This window comes from Malus domestica, chromosome 11 (genome assembly GCF_042453785.1).
Source record: "Malus domestica chromosome 11, GDT2T_hap1".
Taxonomy (NCBI): domain Eukaryota; kingdom Viridiplantae; phylum Streptophyta; class Magnoliopsida; order Rosales; family Rosaceae; genus Malus; species Malus domestica.
In genome coordinates, this window is record NC_091671.1 from 33,788,866 (window position 1) to 33,810,011 (window position 21,146).

General features: G+C 40.5%; 1 protein-coding gene across 2 annotated transcripts; it reads right to left on the minus strand.

Annotated features, from left to right (window-relative positions):
- Positions 1-1,637: 1,637 nt before the first annotated feature.
- On the minus strand, positions 1,638-19,600 carry LOC103448656 (plant intracellular Ras-group-related LRR protein 6). 2 transcript variants are annotated; one of them, XR_011573052.1, is made up of 21 exons: positions 19,229-19,501; positions 18,999-19,062; positions 18,747-18,883; positions 18,579-18,665; positions 17,510-17,585; positions 17,155-17,229; positions 16,935-17,004; positions 16,705-16,782; positions 16,536-16,596; positions 16,306-16,384; positions 15,131-15,221; positions 14,521-14,581; positions 6,025-6,092; positions 5,645-5,715; positions 5,301-5,438; positions 4,612-4,716; positions 4,238-4,362; positions 3,962-4,087; positions 3,088-3,162; positions 2,635-2,690; positions 1,638-2,008 (listed from the first exon to the last, which is right to left on the minus strand). XR_011573052.1 is itself a non-coding variant. In XM_070807956.1 (21 exons), exons 1-21 carry the CDS (start codon positions 19,291-19,293, stop codon positions 1,933-1,935), a joined length of 1,755 nt encoding a protein of 584 aa, XP_070664057.1. In that variant the 5' UTR covers positions 19,294-19,600; the 3' UTR covers positions 1,638-1,932. The 2 variants fall into 2 exon arrangements, 1 of the variants encoding a protein (XP_070664057.1); XM_070807956.1 differs by having other exon boundaries at positions 3,962-4,058; positions 19,229-19,600.
- Between the last annotated feature and the right edge of the window lie 1,546 nt (positions 19,601-21,146).

The window sequence follows — 21,146 nt, forward strand, 5'->3', positions numbered from 1 at the left end:
CATGAACTAATTTCATAGGCTCAATGCTCCAAACAAATCCAAAAAATACCAAGGTAAAACAATATGAAAAAATGTGCAAAGCAAGCACAATCCAATCCAAGAGTCTCCATGGTAGTTTTTACACGCATATATTAATGTCTACAGAAAAGGCTCTGCTAATTAAATGTCATCTAAAAGCCTAAAACCACTGCCAGGGAATTAATTTTGTCAAATTCTTCTACAAAACACACAAACAGTTCCCGGATAGCATAAAAACCTAAGCATGATATCAGTGCAAAGTTAAAACATTTCATTGCCACAAAAGACATACAATGTTACATAAAACCGGCATAACTTAAGACCAAATTCAAATGCTGCATAAAACAACACGAACTAAATTCAAATACTCCCTCATCTCCTTCTTCCAAGACCCTAGGGTTTCCGTTGTTGGCCGTGACATGGCCACCGTCTCGCGGAGGCTCAAATCTCACAATCAGATCGAGATGAGGAACACCGTCGACCTCAACGAGCTAGCGGTCAAGGGGACGACTTTTATCCCCTTGATCGCTAGCTCGTTGAGGTCGACGGTGTTCCTAATCTTGATCTGATTGTGAGATTTGAGCCTCCGCGAGACCGCGGCCATGTCACGGCCAACAACGGAAACCCTAGGGTCTTGGAAGAAGGAGATGAGGGAGCGTGGCGTGACCTTGCCGTAGTTCCAGGTGAAATGGTGGTGGTAGATGAGGGTGTGGAACCTGATGTTGAGGGTGAGCAGTTGGTACGGATATTCCTCTCTCTTACTCAGTTTTCAGTTGCAAAGAAAATAGAAAAAGGAGGTAGCAGTGGTCAGTGCAGCTTTATATAGTAAAGCCCATAGGTTAGAGCGAGTCATAATTTTACTGTGTTAACTTTTACTTTTACCCGTGTTATTGCTTCTTTTTTTTTTTTTTTTGGAAGAAGGAAATTAATTTAAGGAAAAGCCTCAATAACACTCGAGGTCTCAAGAGTCGTACAAAAGAGCGTTTTTTGCTTGGGCAGGAAGCCAAACATATAAATTAGTACAATTATGCTCAAGGACGGTAATAGCATCTGCTATGAAGTTTGCTTCTCTAAAGATTTGATTCCATTTCACCAGATCCACGGTACCGCATATTTTCCCGAAACTGCATCAATAACAATCTTCGAGTCGTCTTCCACCACAATTTTTCTGATTTAACGTTGATTGGCCGAGAGCAAAGCATCCCGAAGAGCTTGAGCTTCCGCTGATGTTCATAAATGTCAAAGCTAGAATAACAACTTTGAGGATAGTGCTATCCACACTTATTTTATCTCTCACGCAACCGTCTCTATTTACAATCGTTGGATCGAATAAATTGAAAAAAAATAATAGGCAAAAATTAACAAAAATGAAGGGTAAAAAGAGGTATGTGAGTTATACTACGCTTCAAAATATATAAAAGATGGTCACCTATTTTTCCATGACATTAACTTGAAAATCACCAAAATTCAAAATAAAATCACTTTCTCTTAACACCTAAATTCCCTCACATTGAAAATTCCTTAGAATGTCAAAGTACCCATTTCTTTATAGCCCCTCTTAACATCAAGTTAACTTGTCGTGCAAGTCAGTGCTACAAGAACAGGAAAAATCTATACTCTGCTGTCAATAATATTATTTCTGTAAAATTAAAATGTGTATTGGTAAAATTCACATGCACCCACAAGTCAAGCTCCAACGACAACACCCAAAAAACAAACAAACAAACAAACATACAACTGATCTGGAATTTAATTAGGCGGGGATCCAAAAGTGAAGAAACTAATCATACCACTCAAATGATACAAAGCTGCAATACACCGAGCGGAACAAGTGTTGCGGTCTTCAAATCAAGATCTTGGTCACATGAAAAGAGTGGAGCGAATCTGGACAATTAGGGAGCGAATGCAAAGATGCTAGTCTTCAACAATTTTGTCCTTGAGATATTGCAGAACAGCTTTGGTTCCTCTATCTAAAACCGTCCTCCGGATACTGTTCAAGTACATAAAAAATAACATGAGAAGGGTCAATGATGCATAGGAACAGCAAGGAATTTAGAACTCCGGTAATCATTGCAATGAAGTATATTCAATAGGTATCATTCTATTATCAATGGATTGACGTTTTAGTAGGAAGCCCGACTGATTAGCACGCAATTGGAAGGAATGTATTGCCTCGCTGACATTTTTACCGTTAATGTCTTTTAGCTTTTTAGAGGGAATTTTCAACTTCCTAATGAAATAAAGCAATTGATAGCAAGAGACTATCCGGGGTGCATCATTGTAAGAACTCAAGCAGACATATTTTGAGCTTGGGATCGCGCCTCAAGTTGTCTTAGGCTAATAGATGACTGTTGCCTTGCATTTTTGTCCACCGTCGATCAGCCACACACAGGTGATTTCCATACATCCTTAACCGTATTTCCCAGATAATCAAGGAGTTTGGCATTGAGCCAGTGACAATCCTAAAGTAACTTGACTGACCTAAAATTTATCTCAGAGTCCTTTTCTTTTATATGCGCAGCAAAATTTTGTACTATTTAAGTTTAACACCACAAAAATACGGAATGACAGCAAACCTTCCAGTAACTAATAGGAAATGAGGAAAAAGTAGCATACCTTCTTAATGGATTTCCATCAAGTCTCAAGGCTTGTAAGCTAGGCTCAAGCAACCCCTGATCAAAGGAACACTTTAGATTAGAATAGATCACATACGTTATGTGAGCTAGTAGACAACTTAGGGAAGACGCAAGGCAATCCATTAATGAAGAAAATCTTAGCTACAAAAGAAACAATTCAATCAATTATCTTTTAGTTACTTTCATCAGGACCGACCCCAACCATTGCAGGACCATACTTCTAGTAACATAAGTTCTGGTGCAATGTTTACATCATTGCTACCAGGGCTCGAAATAAGAAATATCTCTACAAGTTGGGTAAAGCTCTATATATCCGATCTTTTTATATAGTCAATCATATGAGTCTACAGAATCTTCTGTTCTCTATAATCAAGAAGTCGGTTGTCACAACCTAAGAAATCAAAACATTTGTGAAAGCTTTTCATGTACTGACCAACTCTGGGGGAAGCATCGATATGTTATTGTCAGATAGGCCCAGCTCAGTGAGTGAAGCAAGATTTTTGAACTCCTGCACGCCAATATTAACAGGGATAATCAAGAATTCAGATCACAATTAACGTACCACAAGAAGGAATTCTTTGAGGACATGATTTATGAACTGAGAACCAAAATCTGACATTTAGAGCATTTCCTTGGACTGCCAAAGGCAAGCCCCAGGATTTTGAGGTGTCCATTTTTTCTGAAGTACATAAAAACTTAATATGTACTATATGCGACGTGAAACATGGAAATACTTTAGCTGAATAAAAATACAGTTTTTTATTTTATTACATGAGACTTGAACCTAGGACCTAAACTTTTACCCAACTCCTCACAGTGCCCCATGAACAAAGGCTCTTGGGACAAGAAAATGACCTAAATTTAGTGATGTCATTTTAAGAATACTCCGCTTATTAAAATTTACGTTCTAAAGAATGATTGTTCTTTATTTTGTATAAATAATATTTCCTCGTTTAACAAATTTTTATTCCTATTTTATAAATAATAATTTTTACATAAAAACTTAATTTGTACTATATGCCCTAATGACAGCCACAGCTATTCCTCACAAGGTGCCTCCAAGACTGGCAGGCATGGTTGCAACAATTAGCATTTTTTCTCTTTTATTTGCTTTCAAATTCTTTTAAAGAAATTTTATCCAAGGAGCTAAATCCAACCCTCCCTCCTATCGCCTCATGAAATTAGGACCCCCCTTTAAACTCATAATCTACCACTAATATCATAAAACCTCTACAGCAGTCTCCTTGCACACTTTTAAATTTAGAGATATTACTGTATATTTGTTTCTTAGGCTAGGAATATATTACCACTGGAACCGATTGGAGGGAATTTTGGCTCAAGTCAAGGATCCGCAGTTGCTGCAAACTCAAGACTTCCGATGGAACTTCTCTTAGCTGCATTCGTCTATCAAGTGAAAAAAGATGTAGCTTAGCCTAAAACGGAAACAACGAAAATAGATGTATGCAAACATCAGTGTTGTTATTAGGAACTTCAATATCTACAAGCACGCAACGCATTCATATATTATCTCTATGTGTGAGTGTGTGTGTGTGTGTGTGTGTGTGTGTCATAAGTTCACTAACCTCAAGTAAAGCTCCTGCAAATGTGGTAAGCTAGAAAATGCGGGATGCTCTGGCAATGAAGCCACATTACCACTTAGATCTAGAATCTGAAGCATAGGGGCTGCTTGAAATCCACCTGGTGGAATCTACAAGTCAAGAAATAAGGAGGGTCCTTGCATCTTTTCGTTTGATATACAATGTTTGACCCATTACTTGACAGATTAAGATTTTGGAATGCATTGGTAATAATATATATCATGGTATTAAAAGGTTTGTTGCGAGAATTGTATTTGTCATGAACCACATCCCTTATTTGTTTACTAAAACTCTAATAACTCATGAAAATATATTGACAAGACAAGAAAATGACGATTGGACCAGCTACATGTATTTACCTGTCTTAGGGGATTATTGTCCAGCTTCAAACACAAAAGATTAGGAAGCGACTGTAAAATTGCACCTGGCCAATCTGTAATCTTGTTCCTGGATAAAATTAATGTCTGCACATTTGGACAAATATAAGGATGACTTACAATGCAGATTTAAAAAAAAAATAAGCAAGTCATATGATCAATTACTATTCATTACAAAGATAAAGTACTTAGAAAGGAGAAACAAATATCAAATTATGGAGGCCTGCATAACCACAATTTGTATACATCAAGCAACTGGAGTTCAAGTAATACGAAGATATATCAGTTGCTCACTATAATTTTTTGTATACTCTGAAACTTTTGCAACCAAACCCTATCCCTCTTATCCTAATTTAGAATTCCCTAAACAGCCTATCTATTACTCTTAAGATATTTTTTACATCCCCGGAACAGCGGCCCAAAGCGTAGTTTTCTTCACGATTTCAATTTAAACCATTTGCATCTTCCTAAACTATCTCTTAACCTTTTCCACCATTTAGCCTTACACCTAGACAATGCATAAAGCTTCGGAAATCAAGCCACAAAATAATTGTAACTAGTAGTATCACTAAATCAGGGAAAAAATTACCAGTAAACATGCACTTCACTTTATGAACTTCATCATTCATTCCCTCACAAGCAGGCAAGCAATAAGTATAAAGATACTTTACCTGAAGGTTGATACATGATGAAAGTTCAACTGGGAGCTCTTGGATGGAATTCCTAGAAAGATCAACTTTTATGAGCTCAGTCGACTCCCATACCTCTGATGGGACAGCACTCAAACCCACCCCTTCCATCGAAAGTTCCTGAAAGTAGAATCATTTTGAAGTGCAACAGTCCAGCATCAGAAAGAAAGATTACAAAGAAGGGTGAATCTGAGCTCTATACTAGACATCTAGAACAACCAATACAAATATCAAAGAAAGGAAAAAGGGTGGGCATGGACAGCAAATCAAGCTATAAAATGACCATTTGTAAAAAAGCTTATCTTAGAAAAAATAAAAAACAGCACCTTTGAAGCGATAGATAGTCGAGCTGCCATGGCAATCACATCCTCTTTTCTTGTACGTGTACCTTCAGCATCTATATCACAAATCTTGAATTAAATTTACTTAAAGACAAAAGTTGGTTGAATACTGTAAATCATGGTGGCGAATTTTTGGAACTCTTACAATGTTGTAGATTTCTCTGTGATATACTTCCAGAATTGAATGATTATTATTAGTTGTCAAATTAGAATTAGGATGTTTAATTCTTTCCAAGTTTCATACATTCAACCAGTAAAGCTAGTCTATAATCCCTTCTAGAAAGAAAAAAAATTGTAAAATTAGCCTGTTTGAGAGGCTATAAAAAAAAGAAAATGGTCATGCATGTGTTGTCAAATGAACATACCTTCATTCTCAGAAAGTCTACTTCGAAGATACTTCAGTAGAGTAGGAGTTGATCCAGAAACCAATGTGCTGGGAGAGGAAAAAATATGTTGGATAACACTTACTTAACAACAACAACAACAACAACAAAGCCTTTTCCCACTAAGTGGGGTCGGCTATATGAATCCTAGAACGCCATTGCGCTCGGTTTTGTGTCATGCCCTCCGTTAGATCCAAGTACTCTAAGTCTTTTCTTAGAGTCTCTTCCAAAGTTTTCCTAGGTCTTCCTCTACCCCTTCGGCCCTGAACCTCTGTCCCGTAGTCACATCTTCGAACCGGAGCGTCAGTCGGCCTTCTTTGCACATGTCCAAATCACCAGAGCCGATTTTCTCTCATCTTTCCTACAATTTCGGCTACTCCTACTTTACCTCGGATATCCTCATTCCCAATCTTATCCTTTCTCGTGTGCCCACACATCCCACGAAGCATCCTCATCTCCGCTACACCCATTTTGTGTACGTGTTGATGCTTCACCACCCAACATTCTCTGCCATACACCATCGCTGGCCTTATTGCCGTCCTATAAAATTTTCCCTTGAGCTTCAGTGGCCTACGACGGTCACACAACACGCCGGATGCACTCTTTCCATCCAGCTCGTATTCTATGGTTGAGATCTCCATCTAATTCTCCGTTCTCTTGCAAGATAGATCCTAGGTAACGAAAACGGTCGCTTTTTGTGATCTTCGCTAGATTGCTCCGGTCATTAGTGTGGATAAGTATATAAATGGATAGAGATAGGAAAGCAAACACAAGATGTACGTGGTTCACCCAGATTGGCTACGTCCACGGAATAGAAGAGTTCTCATTAATTGTGAAGGGTTTACACAAGTACATAGGTTCAAGCTCTCCTTTAGTGAGTACGAGTGAATGATTTAGTACAAATGACATTAGGAAATATTGTGGGAGAATGATCTCGTAATCACGAAACTTCTAAGTATCGGAGTGTGGTGTCGTCTTGACTTACCTTATCTGTCTCATAGGTAGATGTGGCATCTTCTCTGGAAGTACTCTTCCTCCATCCAGGGGTGGTATCTTTAACTGGTGGAGATGCACAAGGTAATGTATCAATTTCACTTGAAGCTTACTTGTAGTTTCAGGCTTGGTCAAGCGCGATACAAACCATGTAGTAGGAGTCCCCCAAGTCGCCGAGCTAGGGGGTCTGCTGAAAGAGGTGACAGACAAGGTAAGCAATCAGAGCTCCGACTGATTGTTCACCTTCTCCCCATCTTGCAGCAGCATGAAGGATAAAGAGAAGAAAAATGAGAAGAGATGATATGAGATACTTTTGCTTTTGAAGAAGTAACTTTCCACAGGCTTATTCTTGAACTGAGCTGGAGGGTTTTCTGGTTTCCTCCAGAGTATAAGGCCGACTGAAGAATTTGAGGGTCAAAACAAGTCCATCAAATCTAGAGTACGTTCCACCCTGCTGATATGGGATACTTTTGCTTTTGACAGAGTAATGGATGTATTGGCACGTGTGCTGTTACGCTTGTCTCCACATGCTTCCTTGTATCCTTCGCACTTGCCCTATCTGTTCCTCAAGCAGATGCGGAATCTTCCCTGGAAACATAAGATGATGAAGATGAGTACTCGAGAGCAATGCTAGGTAAGTAATCAGGTAAGGGGTTCCAGGCAGTCAGTTCCTGGCTGGAAGCTTGATTCCAAGTGCTGACATATTGCTCTCTTTCTCCTTGTCTTGCAGGTAAAAACAAGGCCAAAAGAAAAAACAGGGAAAAAGCATGATATGGGATACTCTTGCTTTTAACCCTGATGATATGAGATATTCTTGCTCTAGTATAGCTTGTTTGCAGAGGTATTATCGGGGGGAAAGAAAGCTGAATATTTCGAAAGGCTTTGTTGGGAGTGCCCTCTCAGATATGATGAAGGGTTGAGCATTTTTGCAGGTCTGCCTGTCCGTTGGGATGGAGGTCGACATATATAGGAGTCTCCCTAACAACAAGTAGTAATGCTATTCCTTTACCCTGCTTGATCATAGCACGGTAGTGGGAGCTGCCAGTTTCACATGTTTTAACTCTGTCAGAGCACTTTGAAAAAGTGGTTTGTGGTATCTGGCTCTCGAGATTCGGAGAACGATGCCTCTTCGATTTTTGAGAAAGCAATCATGCTGGGGGTCTGACTCTCGAGATTCGGAGAGCAGTGTCTCTTCGATTTTTGAGGAAGTAATCATGTTGGGAGTCTGGCTCTCGAGATTCGGAAGGCGGTGCCTCTTCGATTTTGGAGCAAGCAATCTTGTTGGGAGTGTTGTCTCGAATGTGAGTAAAGGTTGGACATGTTTGCTAGTCTACCTTGCCACGAAGCACAAAGGTTGACACACAGGGACTTTCCAATTATCCAGCAATGGTACTGTTCCTTTACCCTCTCTTCGATTTTGAGAAAGTAGTCATGTTGGGAGTCTGGCTCTCGAGATTCGGAGGACGGTGCATCTTCGATTTTGGAGCAAGCAATCTTGTTGGGACTGTTTTCTCGAATGTGAGTAAAGGTTGGGCATGTTTGCTAGTCTACCTTGCCACGAAGCACAGAGGTTGACACACAGGGACTTTCCAATTATCCAGCAGTGGTACTGTTCCTTTACCCTTGTGGGTAATAATATGGTAGCTAGACCTTCAAAATTTATGTGTCTAAACTTTGTTAGTGCTGTTTCTGTGCTATTCTTTTACCTTTCTTGGTCAGAGCGATGTAGTGGGAGCTGCAAGCTTCACGTGCTCAACTTTGGCAGAGAACTTTGGCAAAGTGATTTGTGGTACCCATGAGTTATTGTTGCGTGTGGGAAGTGGGTGATTGAACAGTAAGATTCATGTGCTTTCTACTTCACCAGAAGTCTTCGACAGAATGCCCATAATTTCTGCAAAGCTGAGTGTGCGTGTGACAGGTGCTGACAAGGCTAGAAAAGTAAATGCCTCTTCGATTTCTGAGATCGGCCCTCGTGGTATCTGAGCAGCCCAGCTTTTGAGAAAGCGAGCGCCTCTTCGATTGATTCGGAGAACGGTGCCTCACCGATTTTTGAGAAAGCAATCATGCTGGGGGTCTGGCTCTCGAGATTCGGGGAGCAGTGTCTCTTCGATTTTTGAGAAAGTAATCATGTTGGGAGAGTGGCTCTCGAGATTCGGAGGGCGGTGCCTCTTCGATTTTGGAGCAAGCAATCTTGTTGGGAGTGTTTTCTCGAATGTGAGTAAAGGTTGGGCATGTTTGCTAGTCTACCTTGCCACGAAGCACAGAGGTTGACACACAGGGACTTTCCAATTATCCAGCAATGGTACTGTTCCTTTACCCTCTCTTCGATTTTTAAGAAAGTAGTCATGTTGGGAGTCTGGCTCTTTAGATTCGGAGGACGGTGCCTCTTCGATTTTGGAGCAAGCAATCTTATTGGGAGTGTTTTCTCGAATGTGAGTAAAGGTTGGGCATGTTTGCTAGTCTACCTTGCCACGAAGCACAGAGGTTGACATACATGGACTTTCCAATTATCCAGCAGTGGTACTGTTCCTTTACCCTTGTGGGTAATAATATGGTAGCTAGACCTTCAAAATTTATGGGTCTAAACTTTGTTAGTGCTGTTTCTTTGCTATTCTTTTACCCTTCTTGGTCAGAGCGATGTAGTGGGAGCTGCAAGCTTCACGTGCTCAACTTTGGCAGAGAACTTTGGCAAAGTTATCTGTGGTACCCATGAGCTATTGTTGCGTGTGGGAAGTGGGTGATTGAACAGTAAGATTCATGTGTTTTCTACTTCCCCAGAAGTCTTTGACAGAATGCCCATAATTTCCGCAAAGCTGAGTGTGCGTGTGACAGGTGCTGACAAGGCTGGAAAAGTAGGTGCCTCTTCGATTTCTGAGATCGGCCCTCGTGGTCTCTAGGGAGCCCAGCTTTTGAGAAAGCGAGCGCCTCTTCGATTTCTGAGATCGGCCTTCGTGGTCTTTGAGCAGCCCAACTTTTGAGAAAGCAAACGCCTCTTCGATTTCTGAGATCAACCCTCGTGATCTCTAAGCAGCCCAACTTTTGAGAAAGCAAACGCCTCTTCGATTTCTGAGCAGGCGCCTCTTTGATTTCTGAAGCTCCGTCGAGTGCAGATTTTTATAGAGGCTGGCATTAAGTTCCAAAGCACACTTGAATCTCCACCAGTAGAAGCTTCATTCTTGCACTTCTAAGATCTTGATTTGTCCGACCTCTTCTCTCTTCAACACCTTTGAAAATGTCTGGCCCCTCCGACCGTCGTTTTGACTTGAACCTTGTTGAAGAGGCAGCCCCGCCTTCTCCAGACAACATATGGCGCCCATCCTTCGTCTCCTCAACTGGTCCTCTTACCGTTGGGGATTCCGTGATGAAGAATGATATGACCGCTGCGGTGGTGGCCAGGAACCTTCTCACTCCCAAAGATAACAGACTACTTTCCAAACGGTCTGATGAGTTAGCTGTTAAGGATTCGCTGGCTCTCAGTGTTCAGTGTGCAGGTTCTGTGTCTAATATGGCCCAACGCCTATTTGCTCGAACCCGCCAAGTTGAATCATTGGCGGCTGAAGTGATGAGTCTCAAACAGGAGATTAGAGGGCTCAAGCATGAGAATAAACAGTTGCACCGACTCGCACATGACTATGCTACAAACATGAAGAGGAAGCTTGACCAGATGAAGGAAACTGATGGTCAGGTTTTACTTGATCATCAGAGATTTGTGGGTTTGTTCCAAAGGCATTTATTGCCTTCGTCTTCTGGGGCTGTACCGCGTAATGAAGCTCCAAATGATCAACCTCTGATGCCTCCTCCTTCTAGGGTTCTGTCCAGTACTGAGGCTCCAAATGATCCCCCTCCGGTGCCTTCTCTTTCTGGGGCTCTACCGACTGCTGAGACTTCTCCTAAGCAACCTTTGTGAAGGCTCCCTCTTGTGTGTTTATTTTGACTCATGTATATGTACATATTTGTAGCTTATCGGGGATATCAATAAATAAGCTTTCCTTCATTTCAACGTATTGTGTTAAATACACCAAAGCCTTCTTCGCTAAGTTCTTTGAATTTTCTTTTGTTGAAGCTTGTATGTTGAAGCTTTCTGAGTGGAGCATGTAGGTTGGGGTAGTGTTCCCTTAAGTTCCCGAGTGAGGAAAACTTCTTGGTTGGAGACTTGGAAAATCCAAGTCACTGAGTGGGATCGGCTATATGAATCTTAGAACGCCATTGTGCTCGATCCTGTGTCATGTCCTTCGTTAGATCCAAGTACTCTAAGTCTTTTCTTAGAGTCTCTTCCAAAGTTTTCCTAGGTCTTCCTCTAACCCTTCGGCCCTGAACCTCTGTCCCATAGTCGCATCTTCTAATCGGAGCGTCAGTAGGCCTTCTTTGCACATGTCCAAACCACCGTAACCGATTTTCTCTCATCTTTCCTTCAATTTCGGCTACTCCTACTTTACCCCGGATATCCTCATTCCTAATCTTATCCTTTCTCGTGTGCCCACACATCCAACGAAGCATCCTCATCTCCGCTACACCCATTTTGTGTACGTGTTGATGTTTCACCGCCCAACATTCTGTGCCATACATCATCGCCGGCCTTATTGCCGTCCTATAAAATTTTCCCTTGAGCTTCAATGGCATACGGCGGTCACACAACACGCCGGATGCACTCTTCCACTTCATCCATCCAGCTTGTATTCTATGGTTGAGATCTCCATCTAATTCTCCGTTCTTTTGCAAGATAGATCCTAGGTAACGAAAACGGTCGCTCTTTGGTATTTCTTGATCTCCGATCCTCACCCCTAACTCGTTTTGGCCTCCATTTGCACTGAACTTGCACTCCATATATTCTGTCTTTGATCGGCTTAGGCGAAGACCTTTAGATTCCAACACTTCTCTCCAAAGGTTAAGCTTTGCATTTACCCCTTCCTAAGTTTCATCTATCAACACTATATCGTCTGCGAAAAGCATACACCAAGGAATATCATCTTGAATATGTCCTGTTAACTCATCCATTACCAACGCAAAAAGGTAAGGACTTAAGGATGAGCCTTGATGTAATCCTACAGTTATGGGAAAGCTTTCGGTTTGTCCTTCATGAGTTCTTACGGCAGTCTTTGCTCCTTCATACATATCCTTTATAGCTTGGATATATGCTACTCGTACTCCTTTCTTCTCTAAAATCCTCCAAAGAATGTCTCTTGGGACCCTATCATACGCTTTTTCCAAATCTATAAAGACCATGTGTAAATCCTTTTTCCCATCTCTATATCTTTCCATCAATCTTCGTAAGAGATAGATTGCCTCCATGGTTGAGCGCCCTGGCATGAACCCGAATTGGTTGTCCGAAACCCGTGTCTCTTGCCTCAATCTATGCTCAATGACTCTCTCCCAGAGCTTCATTGTATGACTCATTAGCTTAATACCCCTATAGTTCATGCAATTTTGTACGTCGCCCTTATTCTTGTAGATAGGCACCAAAGTGCTCGTTCGCCACTCATTTGGCATCTTCTTCGTTTTCAAAATCCTATTGAAAAGGTCAGTGAGCCATGTTATACCTGTCTCTCCCAAAACTTTCCACACTTCGATTGGTATATCGTCTGGGCCTATTGCTTTTCTATGCTTCATCTTCTTCAAAGCTACAACCACTTCTTCCTTCCGGATTCGACGATAAAAGGAGTAGTTTCTACACTCTTCTGAGTTACTCAACTCCCCTAAAGAAGCACTCCTTTCATGTCCTTCATTGAAAAGCTTATGAAAATAACCTCTCCATCTGTCTTTAACCGCGTTCTCTGTAGCAAGAACCTTTCCATCCTCATCCTTGATGCACCTCACTTGGTTTAGGTCCCTTGTCTTATTTTCCCTTGCTCTAGCTAGTTTATAGATATCCAACTCTCCTTCTTTGGTATCTAGTCGTTTATACATATCGTCGTAAGCCGCTAACTTAGCTTCTCTGACAGCTTTCTTCGCCTCTTGCTTCGCTTTTCTATACCTTTCACCATTTTCATCGGTCCTCTCCTTGTATAAGGCTTTACAACATTCCTTCTTAGCCTTCACCTTTGTTTGTACCTCCTCATTCCACCACCAAGATTCCTTTTGGTGTGGGGCAAAGCCCTTGGACTCTCCTAATACCTCTTTTGCTACTTTTCGGATACAACTAGCCATGGAATCCCACATTTGGCTAGCTTCCCCCTCTCTATCCCACACACATTGGGTGATTACCTTCTCTTTGAAAATGGCTTGTTTTTCTTCTTTTAGATTCCACCATCTAGTTCTTGGGCACTTCCAAGTCTTGTTCTTTTGTCTTACTCTTTTGATATGTACATCCATCACCAACAAGCGATGTTGATTAGCCACGCTCTCTCCTGGTATAACTTTGCAATCCTTACAAGTTATACGATCCCCTTTCCTCATTAGAAGAAAATCTATTTGTGTTTTTGACGACCCACTCTTGTAGGTGATCACATGTTCTTCTCTCTTCTTAAAGAAGGTGTTGGCTAAAAAGAGATCATATGCCATTGCAAAATCCAAGATAGCTTCCCCATCCTCGTTTCTCTCCCCAAAACCATGGTCACCATGAAAACCTCCATAGTTGCCTGTCTCCCTGCCCACGTGTCCATTTAAATCTCCTCCTATAAATAACTTCTCCGTCTGAGCAATTCCTTGCACCAAGTCTCCAAGATCTTCCCAAAATTTCTCCTTCGAACTCGTATCCAACCCTACTTGAGGTGCGTACGCACTAATCACATTGATAAGTTCTTGTCCTATTACAATCTTGATTGCCATGATTCTATCTCCTACCCTCTTGACATCTACAACATCTTGTACCAAGGTCTTGTCCACGATGATGCCAACACCGTTTCTCGTTCTATTTGTGCCCGAATACCAAAGTTTAAACCCTGAGTTTTCTAGATCCTTTGCCTTACTACCGACCCACTTAGTTTCTTGTAGGCACATAATATTTATCCTTCTCCTCACCATAACTTCCACTACTTCCATAGATTTTCCCGTTAAGGTTCCTATATTCCACGTTCCTAAACGCATTTTGCTCTCTTGAACTCTACCCTTCTGTCCTAGCTTCTTCACCCTCCCCCGTCTAATAGGATCAAAGTACTTCTTTTGTGTGTCCCGGGTAAAGTTGATAGGAGCATATGCTCCCAAACAACTTTGAGTGGAGTCGTTCGAAAAGAAGTTTCTATGGCCCCTTGCTCATTTAACACTGCATCCGGGTGCCGATGGAGATACAGCGACCCTTGCTCACTTATCACTGTGCTCGGGCCACACAGCGCGCCACTTACGGGTGACGCTCTAGCTTTAGCGCGATTTTGTTCTGGATTCATTTTCATAAGGATTCGACGTGATCATGGAGTGCCGGCTGTCGACTACCTGACGCCCTCCCCCTCCTCCTTTATCCGGGCTTGGGACCGGCCATGTAAGACATAGGCGGAGTTGATAACACTTACTTAACAGAAGCACAAAATAATAAGGGCCAAGAAGATGCCTCACCTACGAAGAGTTCGTATTGGATTTCCGGTGAGCAAAAGTTTCCGCAGCGTAGTCATCTTTCCTAAACAATGAATAATTTTCATCAGTTAACCATAAGAATTTGCAAAATTGGATTTAAAGATAACAGAAGGTAGGTAGTAGAGCTTTAGCTTTTCTGAGTATGATATACATAAACATCCAAGGTTTACTCATCATTCTATTTGCCCACCCTCCGCCATCCCACTAGCATTAGAGCTTTTCCTGAGTTATATGTAACTAAACTTCATCATTTCATTATCCCATCCGCCCACCCCCACTCCGCCAGACGTGCAAATATAGTTAAGACTAGTGCACTACTAACTTGTGCCACTTTATTATTCTAAGATTCCTTTACCAAAAAGAATTAGCCCAATATTTGGCATAGTCTAATATGTTTGGCGAAGGTACGAGAAGTACCACTTTCTTTCTTATATGATTATCAAAAATATCAATTCTTTTAACCAACTGTAAATTGCGTCAACAAAAGTAGAATTCTGATCCCTTCATAACTTCCAAAGTGAAATTACCATGAGACTTTTTTTACAGCATCACAAGTCATACGGGATTAAATGGTATGAATTGTTAACCTTACCCAATTCAGGGGGCAATCCAGACAATGAATTGTTTGAGAGATTCAACAAAGAAAGATGCAATTTACATGCCTCCACTGGATACTCCTTTAACTGCATGAAGTAGTTAGCACAGAATTCAAAATTTGTTATCCAAAGATGATGCAGAACATGCAACAGAAGAATCGTGGAGTGGTTGGAGTGTCAAGTACCCAAAGGAAATCACATTATTAATTTGAATTGCCTTTTGGAAATTACTGAAGTCACCTTCAGTCAATTCCAGCCTACTTAGGATCTTAATTAGTCTCTCTACTAACTTAGCTAGGGTTATCCATATCATCTCGCCCCCCCCCCCCCCCCCCCCCGCGCGGGAATTGATATGATGAGTTCTCTCGCATCCAAAACCAATAATCACTGAATTTTTACCTCATCTGCAAGCATGCCTAGTGGATTTAAGTTGTTATTGTCTGTGATTGTACTTTGTAGCACTGTTCCACACTGCCTAAGATGGACGGTATATTAAACCATGGGCATCCTTTCCTAGTATGCCGGTTTTAAGGATAAGTTTGACCCGCAAATTTTACATGGTATTAGATAAGGTGTGCCTCATGGATCGGTCGGGTTCGTATCTCCTATCCAGCGTGAAGGGGGAGAGTCAAGTCTCCAATTCTGGCACTAAGGGGGGGTGTTAGAATAGTCTCATCTCACCTTGGTACCTTTGGGGTTTTCACAGTATTTCCGAATATGCTAATTAATGTAAACACTCAAACTTCAAACTGGACTTATGCGTTAAATAGTCCATATTATTACAACGTTTATGTTCTCTAAGTGCACATCTAATTGGACAAATCAAAGACGATACATCAAGGTAACACGTGAATGCATGGAGATCTTAAGGAGTTGTAGTCCTGCTTATCAAGTAGTAGTACAGGTGATTAAAACATTCCAAAATATTGCCATGTACATGTGCTGAAAAATGTATTCAGATCTTAGTTTCTGCAAAATTAGTGTGATCTAAAATGAAAGGATGGCTATTAAATGATCACTTCCAAATAGACTCATACAGATAACTCAACAACACATTAATTATGGTGAGATGCAAGAAAATCACTTATAAACATGTCTTGTGGGCATCAATTGTTTTAAGAAAGACAATCTTCACATTTCTGAAAAAAGATAAAAATGAAATTCTACCTACCTGGTTGGATTGAAGATCTAAAGTTCCTAGATGAGAAAGTGCGCTCATCTCAGCCGGTAAGGTAGACAATGCATTGTTCCTAAAATTTGATGTATAAGTGCAAGTAAATCTCAAAAGATGCAAAAGTTATCTATAACAACAACAACAAAGCCTTTTCCCACTAAGTTACTGCAAAAGTTATCTATAAACTCCATATCCTCAAAAAATTAAAAGGATCGTGTTACTGCTACCCCATATAAATCTCCGCAAGAGAAGAGCAGCCCATGATTGAAACTGGGATTGATGAAATTTCTGCAAAATTCGTAAACGTTCACAACTTATAAAAAAAAGGTGAACAAATTGGCTCATATCATGCCAAAAAATGATTCTTTACGGTACGTCCATTAAAAAATGACTCACTGTTCTGATGAAGGTCAAGACGAATGAGACGAGAAAGACTTCCAATATTCTCTGGTATTCCACCCAGCAGATTTTTAGCTGCATAGGTTCCAATAACAAACAAATTTTCAACATATCCAAAGATGTGCAACAAGAAGTAAGCACTGAATTAGCAACAACAACAACAAAGCCTTTTCCCACTAAGTGGGGTCGGCTATAAGCACTGAATTAGCAAATCTGTAAATATTTACATGCATTGAGTTCTGTAAGCTTGGTCCAAGATCCAATCAACTTCTCAGATAAGATTGTTAGCTTGTTACCCTGGCACAGGCAGATGATACAATTTCGCATTTTAGGTCCTAAAGTTTATCAACTACTAAATTACTAATGATTACATAAAAAAATAATAATAATAAGGAAAAGGCATTAAGTCATCATCCCCAGGAGCTAAAGTTACAATCTTGCTCATACCTCCATGTCTAATTTCATCAATTTTGAACAGTTCGCCAGATCTTCTGGCAAGCTGATTATAACATTATTTGACACCTGCAAAAAGATTACCATATAACTTAGTTTATCTCACATTCGAATATGATGTTAGAAAAAAAAATGAAATTATCCTTCCATACTGAAGGCAGCTAGTTTATAGAATAATAAAATGAAACAAATACAAAAAAGTATAAAATTCAGTCACATGCATATAGATTCGGGCAAAGGACAAGAAGTTAAACAACCATACCACAAGGCTGTGGGACATACTGTGTCAAATTTTACCCGCAACATGGCTACGCCACCACATAATAATCAACCTAATTCAAGCAATTACCTTGAATTCTGATAGATCTGAGCATCTTCCAAGTGAGCTTGGGAGTTCTCTCAGCTGATTGTTCGAACAATCAAATCTGGAAGGATCACACAACAACTTGATTAACCTAAAACTTCTGATAGGCTACACTCTGAAGTTACTAATAAGAGTAATGATACCATAATCAGGAGATTGGATGCAAGGTAAATAATACATTATATGACCACTTTGTAAAATTGGTTTTGTGTTGGAAAATGAGACAGCTAGTTACAACAGATGAATACTCTTAATTTTGTTATGGTTTCATTTCATCCTAAAATAAGCCAAAAAAATTCTCCTATTATGCGAAATTACTTAAATAGGCAAGTTCAGAAAAAATAATCGTGGATTTAAAAATATTAGGTTTCAATTGCACAATAAATATCCATCATTCAAAATAAAGTTGGACACTTATTTAAAAAATGTCCTTCATGTAACAAAGTGTACGGTGTACTTTCCTCTTATGCTACGATCGACATTGAGGTCTTAACAGTTTTAACACTCTACTAGAGAACAGTGAAAATCCTTTGGTTAATGGTTTCGGATTTTCTTTCACTTCCATTTCAATAATTGGCTCTTTCATATTCATTTTTTACCTCAAAAAAGAACAATTCCAAGAGCGTATAAGCATTTATGGCAATACTAGGCAAACAAGGACCAAGAAATCCATTTATAATAAAAAGCAGCTTCTTTTGGGTTTATGGTACTTGAAGGCCAGAAGTGGCCATAGTAGATAGTGATAAATGCAGAACCTAATTTTATGAAAAATAACGATAAGCGCACGCGCGCACACACACACACACACATATATATATATATATATATATATAGAGAGAGAGAGAGAGAGAGAGAGAGAGAGAGAGAGAGAGAGAAGAGCTAGCTTCAATCGGTTGGATGCTATCCATGAAACTACCAACTAACATAAGGCATGCACACAAAGCCATTTGAAACTTTCTTTCTTTCTCATTTGTTTTAAACCAGTTACACCTATTGGTATTTTTTTCATGTATTGAAAAAAATATGTAGGGATTGGAGAAGAATAAAACCATACTTGACAAGAGAAGTTGCTGATCCAATTTCCTCAGGCAGTTGCAGAATTGAGTTGAACGATACGTCTAACGATTTCAGCATGGTAAGCCTGCCAAATGGGATAGAGATTTCAACAAAACACAAAAGCAACAACACATACTACTACAAATTACTCTGAAACAAAACTCACTCTCCAATCGCAGCCGGAAGCTCGGAAAGCTTGTTGTGGCTGACATTCAACACAGTTAGCAGAGGCAAATTTCTGAGCTCATCTTTCAGTAATTCAATATTGTTATGGGCTAGAATGAGCTTCTGTAGCTCCACAGCCTGAAATCAAGCAAATGGGTCCATTACTCTAATTCCGATCGAAACGAATCAAACTTTGCGAATTCGAAATGGCCATTTCACGATTCAGAGAAAGAAATTAAACAAATTTAATTACCTCCCACCATTTCTCATCGTCCCCAACCGCACTCGTACTCTTATATACCTCATCTGGCACTTCCCTGACAACAAAAAAAAAACCCAGTTCCCATATGAATCCAATGAATCTAATGCGATGGAAATTTAAATTATTGCAGAAGATAATAATCGGGAGCGGAGCAAAGATAATGAGGTGGAGATGGATGATATTTTGTGTCTTCTGTAACCGCAGATCGTTCGAAATGTTACCTGAGAGAGCGATTTGAGAGGTTGAGAGAACCGGAGCTTCTGGCAGCTTTGATCACCCGATCCATTGGCCGATGAACTTGGCGGAATGCGATCGCTTATTGGATCTGCAGTCTCACTGACTCAGGTGCTACTTTTCAATCTGTTCCATGACGAACTGAGCCTGCTAACCAGGTTGCAGTTAGTAATTTGGGCTTACCCCATAGTATGGTGCGAATCGGTCAAATTTGTTTCGGAGCCGTCACTTTTTAAAGTATGATTCGTTAGTCATCTGTGAAAATTTTACTTTGAATAAAAAATCATTTAGGACTTTGTTAAAATTCTATTATTTATCAGTCCCACATTTCAAAAATTGCTCTAGGATTTTAATAGATTTTAAAATCAGAGTGTAGTGAATTTGGGTTTTAAAAAAGAATTATGAATGGGTAGGCAAGTTAAGATTTAAAATGATTTAATACATCCAAATTCAGGGATAAAAAATTAAAATTATACATGTATAGCCTATATGTTTAGTGAGAATGTCAAAGATTTGCTAGGATTTTAATAGATGAAGAATTTTCACGCTATAGATGAACAGTCTTTAAGCTTAGACAGAAGAGGAACGTATGGTTATATTATGTGGTTGGTTTCCCTCGGCTGCACCAGTCTCAATACAACTCAGCGACTCTTCCCTTCAGTCTACTCTGTCGGCATCCCAACTTTGCCCTCCACCAACTACAATCAGATCCGTTGTCGGGTCAATCAGTCTAACGATTCTTACTCGCCCCTCAACTCTGTTCGAACTTCAGCGACTGTCCGTCCACTAAAATGACCTTGTTTTTTCCTGGTTGTGACTACGAGCACTGGCTCATTGTCATGGAAAAGCCCGGTGGCAAGGGTGCTACGAAGCAATAGATGATCGATTGCTATGTTCAGACCCTGGCTAAAGTTGTTGGGAGGTAATGAGTTCTTTGAAACAGGGCAATATGACATATGTTGTTATATAAGAAGAGGGAATTTTTTTTTTTTTTAGTGTCCCTCCAGCGTCAGGTAGTCGACAGCCGGCACTCCATGATCACGTCGAATCCTTATGAAAATGAATCCAGAACAAAATCGCGCTAAAGCTAGGGCGTCACCCGTAAGTGGCGCGCTGTGTGGCCCGAGCACAGTGATAAGTGAGCAAGGGTCGCTGTATCTCCATCGGCACCCGGATGCAGTGTTAAATGAGCAAGGGGGCCATAGAAACTTCTTTTCGAACGACTCCACTCAAAGTTGTTTGGGAGCATATGCTCCTATCAACTTTACCCGGGACACACAAAAGAAGTACTTTGATCCTATTAGACGGGGGAGGGTGAAGAAGCTAGGACAGAAGGGTAGAGTTCAAGAGAGCAAAATGCGTTTAGGAACGTGGAATATTGGAACCTTAACGGGAAAATCTATGGAAGTAGTGGAAGTTATGGTGAGGAGAAGGATAAATATTACGTGCCTACAAGAAACTAAGTGGGTTGGTAGTAAGGCAAAGGATCTAGAAAACTCAGGGTTTAAACTTTGGTATTCGGGCACAAATAGAACGAGAAACGGTGTTGGCATCATCGTGGACAAGACCTTGGTACAAGATGTTGTAGATGTCAAGAGGGTAGGAGATAGAATCATGGCAATCAAGATTGTAATAGGACAAGAACTTATCAATGTGATTAGTGCGTACGCACCTCAAGTAGGGTTGGATACGAGTTCGAAGGAGAAATTTTGGGAAGATCTTGGAGACTTGGTGCAAGGAATTGCTCAGACGGAGAAGTTATTTATAGGAGGAGATTTAAATGGACACGTGGGCAGGGAGACAGGCAACTATGGAGGTTTTCATGGTGGCCATGGTTTTGGGGAAAGAAACGAGGATGGGGAAGCTATCTTGGATTTTGCAATGGCATATGATCTCTTCTTAGCC

Excerpts from the sequence above, each read along its gene's own strand:
- LOC103448656 (XM_070807956.1), bottom strand. The coding sequence starts at position 19,293 with ATGGATCGGGTGATCAAAGCTGCCAGAAGCTCCGGTTCTCTCAACCTC. Across the intron at positions 19,063-19,228 it reads CTCTCAAATCGCTCTCTCAG|GGAAGTGCCAGATGAGGTAT; the intron begins GTAACATTTCGA and ends TTTTGTTGTCAG. Across the intron at positions 3,163-3,961 it reads CCCTCCAATCGGTTCCAGTG|GAGTTCAAAAATCTTGCTTC; the intron begins GTAATATATTCC and ends ATTGGCGTGCAG.